The sequence below is a fragment of the Polistes dominula genome, unplaced genomic scaffold (assembly GCF_049000335.1).
Source record: "Polistes dominula isolate Pdom_NZ unplaced genomic scaffold, Pdom_raw_medaka contig_79, whole genome shotgun sequence".
NCBI classification, from domain to species: domain Eukaryota; kingdom Metazoa; phylum Arthropoda; class Insecta; order Hymenoptera; family Vespidae; genus Polistes; species Polistes dominula.
In genome coordinates, this window is record NW_028300916.1 from 3,281,900 (window position 1) to 3,294,549 (window position 12,650).

Consider the following 12,650-nt stretch of genomic DNA (forward strand, 5'->3'; position numbering starts at 1 on the left):
TTAGCGCGGCAAATAAGGCAGACATTGTAATCGTGAAAAAAGAAGGCTCCTGTATTTTACAGATTTTCTGTTGTTCGACCATCGATATCACAGATTTTTCAACCTTATCACGTTAGGAATATTATGCTTGGAATGACAGGTAATAACGTTATTTTATTACTTCATAATATTTGGTTTATTTTTAATTTGAAAATATACAACAATTTCAATAATTACCAAGTTTGTATGTTATATTTGACTTTATTTTATTATTCATGTATTTTATTATTTATGTATTTTATTACAGATATATTCCTTATGAATTAGGAAAATAGATATTATATCTATTTTTTATAATAGTTATGAGATATTAATATGTCTACTTTTTTTTTTTAATCCAAAGTTGTAAGGATTTTACTAAACATTGTTAAATTGAAAAAGAACAAAGAAAACAAAGCTTTAATAGGTAAGTTTTAATTGAATAAAAAAAAAACAAAAAAAAAACAAAGAATAAAATATATAAATATTTATATAAAATATTAATGAAAAAGAGTTGGATGAACGTAGGCGGTATTACAATAAATATGATGAATGTTTTTAGGACGATCAGTATTTAGCAGGCGAACAGGCAAAGGAGCGGGCAAGCAGGTAAGCAAGCAACCCGAGCAGAGCAAGCAGGAACGACACAGGGGATAGGAGAGTATGGGATACATATAAGACGGTGTGCGCGATGAGGTCATCGCGTGGTTTTTTAACCGCGCCGGCAGTCGTGAAGCAGACTGCTCGAAAGCCGGCTGTCTTACGTTCGTTTCTGCTCTCTCGTGATTTTTCTAACTCCGGTGCCACGTGCCCGTAGAGTTTTTTTTTCCCCCCTTCTTCTTTATATCTCCTTGTTTTTCTACATTTTTATATTATTGTTATTTTATTAATTAATAACCTATTATATTTATTATCGCCGCGAAAAAATATTGTCTTCAATTGTATATTAAATCATCGTTGTTTTGTTTTTAAACTAATAGTACTTAACAAGAAACAGGAGAGAAGAGAGAACAAAAAAAATACGAAACTAGGCGTAACATCGTTAACAAATGTCGTCCTACTATTATTGAATCATCGTTTCAACGATCCTGATTAATCTCTAAACCAGGAAGCTAACTAGAGTCCTGGATACGACGAATTTTCATTAACGGATTACGACCGAGCAGATCCACGAGTCATAAAATCGTTCTACACCGCTAGACACATGACCGATTTAAAGTTCGACCGGTCGGTACGTTTCTTAAACCTGTTTTAACTTCTACACTCTTTCTCTCTCGATTATTGTATACATCGGTGAGTGAATATTTTTCGAATAGCCAATCGTTGCAAGTCAAATCATCTTTTGTATGTCTTCTTTTCTTACGTTCCCTTTCGATTTCTTCTATGCGTTGTTTTATTTTCTTCTCTTCCTTTGCCCTTTCCTTTCTTTACCATTTTCTAATCTATTCTACGTGTCTTTTCTCTTGGTAGATCAAACGACGAACGTTTTATAAGTTGCCACAGATTATATTTTATCTACTTGCCCGTTTTTAATTTGAAAATAATGAAGAAGGTAAAGTTTGCTAAAAAAAAAAAAAAAAAAAAACAAATCACAATTTAATTTACTTCATTCGGAAACAAATGAACTTTAATTATTGACGATGAACAAACGTCCATTTAATTTTTCATATATTCTTATAAATGATATGAAGAATGTATTTTCAATGGAATTTATTTAGAAATCTCTTTTTTTTTTTTTAGAGGATACAGAATATAAGATAACCGCAATCAACAATCAAAGTTTTGTCAACGTATTCGCGATAAACAGTTTCTCTTTTTTCTTATGTACCGTATGTATATACCGCTATGTATTCTTTTTTATATACAGGTTTTCCGTCCCCCTTTTCCCTCACCACTCTTTCCTCTCTTTCTCTATTTATCTCTCTCTCTCTCTCTCTCTCTTTCATTAGCAAAGAATTAAAAAGTAAAATCGAAGTATAGTTCGTGCGGTATGTTTTGGTTGCTGTTCGCTCGAATGGAAATGTTTTGTCGCGTGGGCGTTACGATTTATAAAGAGGATAAGGACAAATGATTTTAAATTTATGCGTTTACAGTGGTAAACAATTATCAACCGTTAAACATTGCTATTCTCTTTCTATTATAAATATTATTTTTATTTAAAAAAAAAAAAAAAAAAAGAATAGAAAAATAATATTTCTCTTTGGAAACGCATAACTTTTCACTATTTCAAATGAAAATCAATAGAATTAATTATGAATCTCTTGCATTGAATATTTTTGTTTTCTTGCAAATACCTCATTACGTTCAATATTAAAATACACGTATACTAGCTAGACGATAATGAATCTATCTTATTTATTAAATGTCTTTGTTTTTTATTCAATTGAAACTAATAATTGAAGATGTAATAATATTTAGTATTGAAAAAGAAAAATGCCACTAAAGACAACCTAAATTCAGAAACAATTATACTCAATTTACTAAAATACCTTAAGCAAATTAATATGTATAATAAATTATAATGTATAATTCTTATGTCGCTAATAATCCCCAATGGTTGATGCGACATTATATAAATAAAGTTATATAAAAAATATTATATATTATATATATTATATTATATATATATATTTTATTATATTACAATTTTATATATATAAAAAGAAAAAGAAAAAGAAAAAGAAAATGATGAAAATTCGTCAATGATATTTCCTTATTTATTTAGTTTATATAATTGGTAGCACATATAAGCTGCTTTTTTAAACGTGAGTTGAATAGGATCAAAGATCGAAGAATGATTTTTCTCATTTCAGCGAGTCTATGCGCACGCACACGTCGCTCGATGTCGATAGCTTTTCAGCAGAGCTCGTCGAGTTCGATCCAAGAGGGTGGAGGTGGAGGAGGTGGAGGAGGAGGAGCTGGAGGAACTGGAGAAGGAGGAGACGGGGAGGAGGAGGAGGAGGTGGCGGAGGAGGTGGAGGTGAAGGAGGAGGATGCGGCGGCGGCGGTAGCGTAGATCGAAACGAAGCGCGCTTTACAAAGTTCGACTTTACTACGAGAAGGAAAACATCATCGCGTCGTTGACAACGCGAAACTATCAAGAGAGAGATATTGCACCACGACTTTCTTCTCTTAGCTCAAAGTTAACCAAAATTTAACGCTAAGAGATTCGCTAACAGAAATTTTACGCTAAAAGATGAATGGAGTTCGACGGACGGCCATCGATGCTTTCGATGCTAAGGTAACAACAAATATTCGATAACTTTTCAACAACCCTTTCAACACGATCAAATCTAGTTATTATCATATAGTAATTATGTTACGCAATGTAATTTTAATTATCTCTCTTTCTTGAGAAAGATCTTACACATCGAAGGCCCAGGAGATGTAAACGATTCTGTATGTCGGTCTCTGGCTTCGGATACTTTCTGTCTTTTAACAACCACGAGTTCGTAGAAGCGTGTGCGTCGAACGGAACGTGTAATTAGGTGTCTTAACGCGCCGAGAGATCGGTTGACCGATCCGATAACGTACGATACATAAATATATCCCTTGGTTATGACTAGAAGATTCTAAATATTAGTATATTCTTTCATATGTCCAATATTATTTAGTATATAATAATAATAATAATAATGATAATAGAATTATTTAATTATTATTGCTGTAGTTTTCATTATTTTTAGGTTTTTATTATAAATCATGTAGGTCAAGTTTTTTTTTTAAAATACGTGTTATCTAATGATATTTAGTAATGAAGTACACATAGAAATATCTACATACCTAAGTAATATTATTTGAGAATGATAGAAATAACAGATGTAGTTATCTCGAAATTGAAATAATATTTTAACCGAGTATTCTGTGTCTACGTATTTACATATATGTCCAAGATAGAAGAGGATAGATCATTTGGTTCCATACGAGTACGTTGCTCGCATATTATTAAGCCAATAGTAGAATTATTAATTTAGTATCTGACCATCGTCGTTTGTACTCTTTCGCAATGTTTCTCTTCCTGTGTCTCATTGTAAAATAACGTTGTAGCTTAGTAACAGCAAGTTAGCTTTCCGCAACCCGTTGAGGGTTCTACCTTGTCAAGTGTCAACCTATGTATGTCTTTGATGATGGATCGTTCTCCTTGCCATGATAATAATTCGTTTTCGATCAAAGTTTCACTTTAATGCGATACATATATTCAACTCAAATTCGTACTCTAGAAAATATTTTTCTTTAACTTTATTGTAATTTTTTTTTACTTTATTTCACTTCACTTTGGTTTAGTCTACATTAGTCGAAGTAATTTCGAAAGATCAAGAAATAGAATTGTGCCAATGCTACGTAGCGATTTCATTTATGGCCAAACAAGTTCTCTCTCTTACGATAAAACCTACAACGAGAGAGTAAAAAAAAAAAAGAGATTACCGAACGTGAGAACTAGAAAATTAATGTCGTTAGAAGCTTAGGATACAAAACAAAAAACAGGTACCAAAGTTATATACCTACATTTAATTGTACAATGATAACGCGAAATGTTTATTTCATCATTTCCTATTGAAATGAAAGTTATGAAACTTTGGAAAATATCTGTAATCAATTATAGGTGCGCGAGAAGAAAAATTCTTAGAGTTAATAAATTTCATCATGTAATTGTACGTGTTTGACATTGCAAGAATTTCAATTAACATCGGTTCTAAAAGATCAATCGAAGTAATTATTCTAACGATAGGAGAACTATCACAGCTTCATCGTTATTTCTTTGAACTTTAAACTTATTTCTTAGCAAGGACAATGTTAACGACTGTCGTAAAGCTTCTTTCCATAGGTTTCTTGATTTTCTTTCGTAACAAGTTTTCACGTGAAATTATAGTGGCACTCCCTCATTCCATCAACCCTAAGTAGATTCACTTTGGGATGTGATATTGGCATAACGGAAGTCAGCAGTATGGTCAGTTTCGTTTTGGTATCGCGTGACAGTAAGCCGTTCGTGGATTTCCCTTCGGATTTCTTGCGTGACAGAGGGGTTGTTGTTGTTGTTGTTGTTGTGTTGTAAGGCATCTTCTTTTTTTCCCCCTTTCTGAATACTCTAAAAACCTTGAGTAATTCTGAAAAAGGATCGTAATTGAACGCACTCTTCGCATTAGCTTAAGCTATGCTTCGTAATGGGAGAAAGATGCAACCCTCGAGTAGTATACACATATGTGTGTGTATGTATGTATGTGTTTATGTGTTCGCAAACGAGGTGGATCGATGATCTCAAATAAGCCTGTGTTCCTTTTTATATACCTGTGTAGTTTCTTTATTTAGCATTACGAGGACAAATCGGATTTCTATAAGTCCTTCTTACATAAGTAATAGTTCAAAACTTTGAAAATAGAAATAGAATGTAAAAGTGGTTCGTTCCTTTATATTTACTATATATATATATTTATCGGACACACCCAACAGGTTGTATTCGAATTGGCCGACTTTTTATTCGTCTTAATATATCAATAAAGTTTCCTAAAGGCTTGTAGACGTTTATTGATGATTGGAATAGGGCGTAATGTTGCAAAAGCAACGTTACTTTCTCGAAGTAATACGCGATAAACTGCATTTCACTTTCTTCGTAATCAATGATAAGCAGTGATAACCTCGAAGCCACTTGAAACAGTAGGGATCAGATAATTATCAGCAAATATCCTTGACGGTTCCCTTACTCTCTTTTTCATTTGAACATCATTCGAATAATCAAAAATCACGGTGGGTAGTTAATTTATTTATTAATTCGTATAAAAAGAGAAAGAAAGAAAGAAAGAGGGATTTAAATGGCACACATAAACTTTGTTTCCAGTCTAATCAGGATGTTGTGAATCAGTTATGGTTCCTGTATACGTCAAGGTCGCATCAATTTGTTCGGTAAATTAGGTCAATTTGTTTGAAGAGATGAATCACAAGAAAAGTCTCTTTCAACTTGGAGTATTTAATATGTATTGCTTTTATCACACAATGAAAACTCGAACCGTCGTTTCTCTTGGAAGGTGTGCAGGTGACAAAAAGGAAGGGGGGAATATGAGAGTGCACGCGTGCGCATGCCTCATAGGGTGCACCGAAAAGCATCGTGCGACTATAAGCACGCGTGACACAATCGTTCGGGAATGTCAGTAGTGTTGGACGTTGTTAGGTTCTCCTGGATTTGTGTGTAGTAAGAGACATACGTGTATGGTGCGTATGTAGAATATGTATATAGATAACTTTTGTAAATACATATGTATATAAATATGTGAAGAAAGGATAAAGAGAGAAAGAAAATGCAATTTCTTTAATCGTTAATTTTGCATATAGAACGACATTATAATTAATATAACATAATTAATATAAATATAAATATATAATATATAATTATATATTTATATAATTATTATATTTATATTATATATTTATATTATATTATATTATATTATATTATATTATATTATATTATATTATATTATATTATATTATATTATATTATAATTAATATAAATATAAATATAATTAATATAACATAATATTAAAAAAAAACACAAATAAAATTATTTTTCTTTTGTTATTTTTGATCAAAACGAAAAATAAATGATTACGAGTATTAATCGGAGGATATTTTCGAGTCTGTTATTCATAGTGAATAAATATAATTAATAATAATGAGATAATGAATCAAAAAGGATAAACAAATTATTACGATTCGAAGTAATAGGCACATATTTTGGTAATTTGATCAACGATTGTTTTGATTAGATATCTTCGTTGATAGCTTATACACACGGAGTGTTATTCTTACTGCGTACGATTCAGGCGGAGCTTGTGATAAGGAGCAAAATGATGTCACTTCCGTACGTCTGACATCATTGAGGCGACGGCTCAATGTCATTGCCTGCTTTCAAAATAATCGCTGCCCACTAGATTCCAGTGTTGCTTTCATAAATGGGGACCTTGATGTCGCCGGTCTCCCTAAAGTCACGAGACATACTTTTTATTCTTTTTCATTTTTTTATTGTTCCTTCTATTCCAACTTCTTTGACACATTTGCGAAGGCGTAAAACATATCGATTTATTCGTATTGAATTTCGATTATTCATATCGTTTTCAATATTATTCTATTTGATTTTATTTATGGTAGCAATGCTACGAGGAAATCTAAACCTATATAATCAATCTTTGAGATGGAATATTAATATTACAGTATAAAGAATAAATACTAACAAATAAATAAATAAAGCGCATTAATATAATTAATATAATTAATTTGTATCGATGAGTACTGTTAATAATAGATTTCTGTAATACCGACCTTTGATATAAATGATTTTTTAACGATACTTGCAATTACCACGCGATGTCGCCTTATGGTAACGGCATAATTTTCATTTCTTTAATTGGCTAATTAATATTAAATATAATTTATAAATTATACCAATATTATTTCGGGATTTGAAAGAAATAAAATATGAAGACCGCGAATGGAAGGATCGCGCTCAGGGACGGAAGCAATGGCGGGATGTGGTATTTGCGGCAATGAACTTTCGAGTTCCTAATGCCAACTAATAATAATAATAATAATAATAATAATAATAATAAATTATACACAAATTTATATATAAAATGTTTCTTACGATTCAATTTATATGTCGATTTTAGCTTTCATTCTAGATCATTTCGAAAGAGAAATAAAGAAAAGAAATGAATTTTTCAAGTAGCAGTCGCCACATGGCTGCTATCATTGAAAAAAACCACAAAGGTAGATGTCTACAAGGGAGCATCGCGTATCGACGAAGTCAGCAGACTGCTGACACGTATGTAAGTATACTTACATACGTTCAGCAACACGGATACCCGATAACACTCTCAGCAGTAGCAAAAGAAAGCATATTCTCTTCGGCCTCGCCGTTCTCCGATGGAACGAGAAGGCCTCAAATGACTCACTGCCATATTACGAGAAGCAGAACAGTTGTGACATGGACCGCTAAATGTTTAACAGCGAAACCGTTAAATTCAATTAGAGCGTTACTTTCTTTCTTTTGCTTACGATCTTAACTTCTAAGTAACTACCGTTCATTTACCTTTTTTCTTTCAACTATTACAATAAACTGTAAAAAACTTTAGCTCTCATTTGATAAATAAATCATTTTTCTCTCTTTCCATAGATCATAGACAACAAATGTATTAGTTGTGTATCTACGTATTGTACCTTCGATTGGTTATCCTCGCCATTTCGGGAGAAAAGGTCGGTGCGTACGTGAGGCCCCGTTCACCGCCTCGTGGTCGCGTGGTCGCAGTCTCTTCTAGACGCTTATAAACGCCATATAAAAAGCGGGGGCGTATACGACAGGACCTTGTGGCGACCCACACTCAGGGCCGTATCTCCAAATTTTAACCCAAAATACTTGTTAACCCCCGTTGCTTTGTCATTTTTCTTCGAAATCTCATTTTGGGTTTGTCCCAAAAGTTCTATCCTATTTCTTATTAAACATATCAATTTGAAATCATACATTCGTGCATGTTTCTATCTTCTTCCTGTAGACAAGTATTTTTATATGGTATTAGAAAGATCGTTAGAAATAAATTAAGTATCTCGTCGACAAGCAAACCAGCAAGTAAGCAAGCAAGCAAGCAAGCAAGCAGCTGCTGGCCAAGCAGACTGGAATCCATATCCACGTATTCTTTCTTTTTCTTTCGTCACGTTCGAACGAACAACCCATTCGATATGGTCGATCGAATTTTTGCAAGTTTCTTCTTTCGAACGTACGAAAGCCGATGATTTTTCCAACTTTTCGCTTTCTAAACGTTCACGTTCGTGTTTCGTTCTTCTCCGTGTCTTATGATTTTCCTTAACCATATTTAACAAAAATACAACAACAAAAAATTACATGTCTTTTCTATATATTATTATTTTTTATTTTATTTACGTAGAAAGAAAGTGATCTAGTTCTTAGCTTTCGGATAATAATTAATCAGTTGATGGGGTATTTAGATGGATCATGGTAGAAGTAGAACTCTTTAATAGTGTTCAGTAGACAAGAGGGAGTTGAAACAGGAAGCAGGGTGTGCCTTCCGTTGGAGAGTCACCTGCTATTTTATTTGAGATAGGTGTTCTCAAAAACAAAACTATGCTTCTGTAAGATACTTATCGATCAGATTCAAGTTATCCCCATATCATTTCAAACATACTTTTAAACATATTTCAATTCAAGTCTGCCATTTAATAAATCATCGTGTTTTTCGGTATTTAGGTATTGTCAGGAATAACGTGAAAAAAAAAACTAAATCCAAAAAGAAAATAGAACAAGAAAGAAGGTAGGGCGGGGATGAGGTGAATTGACCTTGCCTCTCAGCTATGGGATGCGGTGCTATGCGATGCGATCTGATAAGAAAGAAAGAAAGAAAGAAAGAGAAGAAGGGAGGAGGAACGACGGTAGGAAGGAAGTTTCGAAGGGAAGCAAGCAAAAGGATATTCCCCGAGGTGGACTTGGATTTTCCATTTGTGGTATATGGCGAATCCGGCAACACATGGAGTTAACCGTGGAAGACTCCCGTCGTAAATTTAAACTCGAATGAGAAAATGAAACGAAATGAAATAGGGAAGAAAGAAGAGAAAAATAAAAAGAGTTGAAGGGAACAAAAAACAAATATAGATAAGGAAGCTTAGGAAGGAGCAAGCAAGCACCTTTACACTCTATGGAAGATTATTTTCTTTTTTTTTTTTTTCATTTTTTTGCACGCATAAATAAGTCTCTTAAAAACACGTCTGTCGTTCGCATACTACTTTGACTTAAAGACGAGATGAGATTCGTATAGGATCCTTCTAAGCGAGAATACAACACGTAAGAAGCGACTACTACCACCTCGTGGAACTCGTCGACACGATATATATATATATGTATATATATGTACATATATATTAAAAAAATAATAAGATAAAAAAAAAAGAACGAGTTCTTCGCCGCAGAGTGAAATTTAATAACTGCTCCGCATCGGGCTACTCTCGACGAAGCTCTTCTCTCATTTTAGATGCAACCTTTCTCTCTTTTCTCTCACTATCTTTATCCATCTAAGTTTATCTCTTTCTCTCTCAATCTCTCTCTCTTTTTCTCTCTCTCTCTCTCGTAAAATTGTGTCTTCTTAAATTGTGGAAAGAAGGAGTGGTAAGCGTTTTCAGGAAGACGAAGGAGAGGAGAGGAGTATTCTGAACTGTCGACAAGGTCGAGACACTCTCTTTCTATCTTTTTCTATTTGTTTGTTCTCTTTCTCTTGTATATGGCAAAGGTAGAGAGGATTCATCGGCGAATTAACGGGAGAATCTTTGCCGGGGCCCGTCGTCGAGGACCACAGAACGGAGGCCGCCTACGAAGGTGGTTGTGATGGTGGTTCTGATGGTGGTGGTGATGGCGTACGGAGGTTGCCGTGTTGGCAAACGAACAGAGAGGAGGGGGAGTACTCCCTCTCCTATATTGGAGAGAAAAAGAGAGAGATACACGCTCTCCTCCGGTGCACACTCTCTCGCGGTGACTTCGACCGGCAAAGTGCTCGCGTTCGTGAAAGTCCACAGACGACTTTCAGGGTCGTCTGCTTGGCTCCTTAACGCAACTTCTTCTTCTTCTTCTTCTTCTTCTTCTTCTTCTCTTTTCTCGTTCATTCGTTCGTTCGTTCGTTCTTTCGTTCGATCCTTCGTTCCATCGTTCTTCCAGATTCTTTTTCCTTTTCGGTTCGTCCGGAATATTGACATTGTTTAGTGAAAAATTAAGGAACCATTCGTAATAATATCAAGATCTCTGTTATCTTTTATTCTATTCATATTCGTGGTCAACATTAAACAAGGATCAAGGTGTAATTATTACATCGTTGGTGTGTTAAACATTTATTTATATTACATTTGTAATATAGAAATGACTTCGCGTCTTCGTAGTTCTTCCATGTCGAAGGATAAAACAAAATCAAGTTCATCCTTCGTTAGCGACACATTTTATTACGAACCAGAAGAAGATAGAACTGTTAAAAGTACTAATGGCAAAGTTAACAGGAAAAATAATACTTATCGCTTTGGTGATTTTCTAAGTTCCGAGAAAAATGGTAGAAGATTTGTCGAAGAAATCGAAGATGATCCGGACATTCTTTATAAGAGAAGCAAGGATCGGTTTGCATCGTGGGATATGAAAGATATTGCTGGACGTCAAGATTTCTCGTTAGATGAGAAAAATAAGAAGAAAAAGAAAAAGAAGAAGAAGAAGAAAAAGAAGGAAGATGATGATGATGATGATAACGATGACGATGACGATGACGAGGAAGAAGAAGAGGAAGTGGAAGGGGTGGTGGTAGTGATAGACGATGACAAAAATAATCAAAAGAACGATAATAAACAAAAAGAAGAAGAAGAAGAAGAAAAACAAGAAAAACAAGTACCGTTGCTTTACGACGAATACGTCGTAAGTTGGAAAAAAATCATTCAAAAACAAAGATTAATAAAGATAAAGATTCTTTGGAAGACATAGATTCGACAGCGATCCGGAGAAATGGCGATGTCAGGAAGAAAACGAGTTTTCCTAGTATCGGTCTACATATAACGGATACAGATCGTAGAATCGGTGCTATGATTGAACGATTGAAAACACGCGAAGAGGATAAATTGAGATCGAGAAAAGATCTGGTTAGTCCAGATAGAGGAGGAAATAATGTTGCTGGGATTATATCAATGACGAATGAGGATCGTCGTCAACGTCGTCGTTATCATCATCATCATCATCATCATCATCATCCTCCTCCTCATCGTTGTCACATTGACGATCGAGAAGAAATACATGCTGGAAATCGTCAGGAAGATAGAAGAAGAACGTCTTTAATTAACGATCAACAACAGGATTATGAAAATTATTGTAAATCGACGAGTAAAGAAGAGGATGAACTGAAAGATTATCGAAGAAGATCGAGATATCAAGACTTAGATGAAAGGATTCCGAGATACGTCTTACGAGAAACGGAATCATCTCGTGCTAGCGAAGATAACTTGCACGACAAGTTAGTTAGACATCCGGAAGGTAATAGTAGACGTGGTTTGGATCATTCTTTTTCGAGGAAGAACCAAGAAGACTCGTACGTGGTCGAAATCACTCGTAGACGATCCTCGAGATCCAAGGACGTTGAAGAGGAGGAGGAGGAGGAAGAAGAGGAGGAGGATCGAACTCCTCGTACGAAGGACGAAATGAACAATGGAAATAATAATGTTAATATTATTTCTCGTCCTTATGATAAATTGCCGGATGAATTTAACGTTAGAATACAAAGATACGAGAGAGCGTCTAATGATGTTAGAAAAGATTCGGATTATTTATCGAAAAAAAATCATCGGGATTTATCGAAGGAAAGGTCAGAAACAACGATCAGAAAGATTTCTTTCAGCGGTGATACGGATATACCGCAAAGGATGTATTCCAAGAAGGATACTGGTCTTATGAGAAGAACCTCTTTCAAGGATCAGGATAACAATGTACGAGCTACGAGAAATCCTTTAAAGAATGATTCCGAAGGTGGTGGTATCAAGTGTACAATTAAGAGTAGAAAGAGTGATATCGATGAAAGGTCAAAAAAATGAAGTGTTAGCAGATAGCGAGGATTTAGGT

General features: G+C 34.3%; 1 protein-coding gene across 2 annotated transcripts; it reads left to right on the plus strand.

Moving 5' to 3' along the window:
- Positions 1-456: 456 nt before the first annotated feature.
- LOC149033085 (uncharacterized) lies at positions 457-12,638 on the plus strand. 2 transcript variants are annotated; one of them, XM_089170667.1, is made up of 5 exons: positions 457-1,249; positions 2,832-3,259; positions 3,379-6,222; positions 7,678-8,080; positions 8,184-12,638. In XM_089170667.1, the coding sequence occupies exon 5, from the start codon at positions 11,624-11,626 to the stop codon at positions 12,620-12,622; it is 999 nt and encodes a 332-aa protein (XP_089026793.1). In that variant the 5' UTR covers positions 457-1,249; positions 2,832-3,259; positions 3,379-6,222; positions 7,678-8,080; positions 8,184-11,623; the 3' UTR covers positions 12,623-12,638. The 2 variants fall into 2 exon arrangements, with proteins under 2 accessions (XP_089026793.1, XP_089026792.1); XM_089170666.1 differs by having other exon boundaries at positions 7,678-12,638.
- Positions 12,639-12,650: the final 12 nt, after the last annotated feature.

Excerpts from the sequence above, each read along its gene's own strand:
- LOC149033085 (XM_089170666.1), top strand. The coding sequence starts at position 11,624 with ATGATTGAACGATTGAAAACACGCGAAGAGGATAAATTGAGATCGAGA.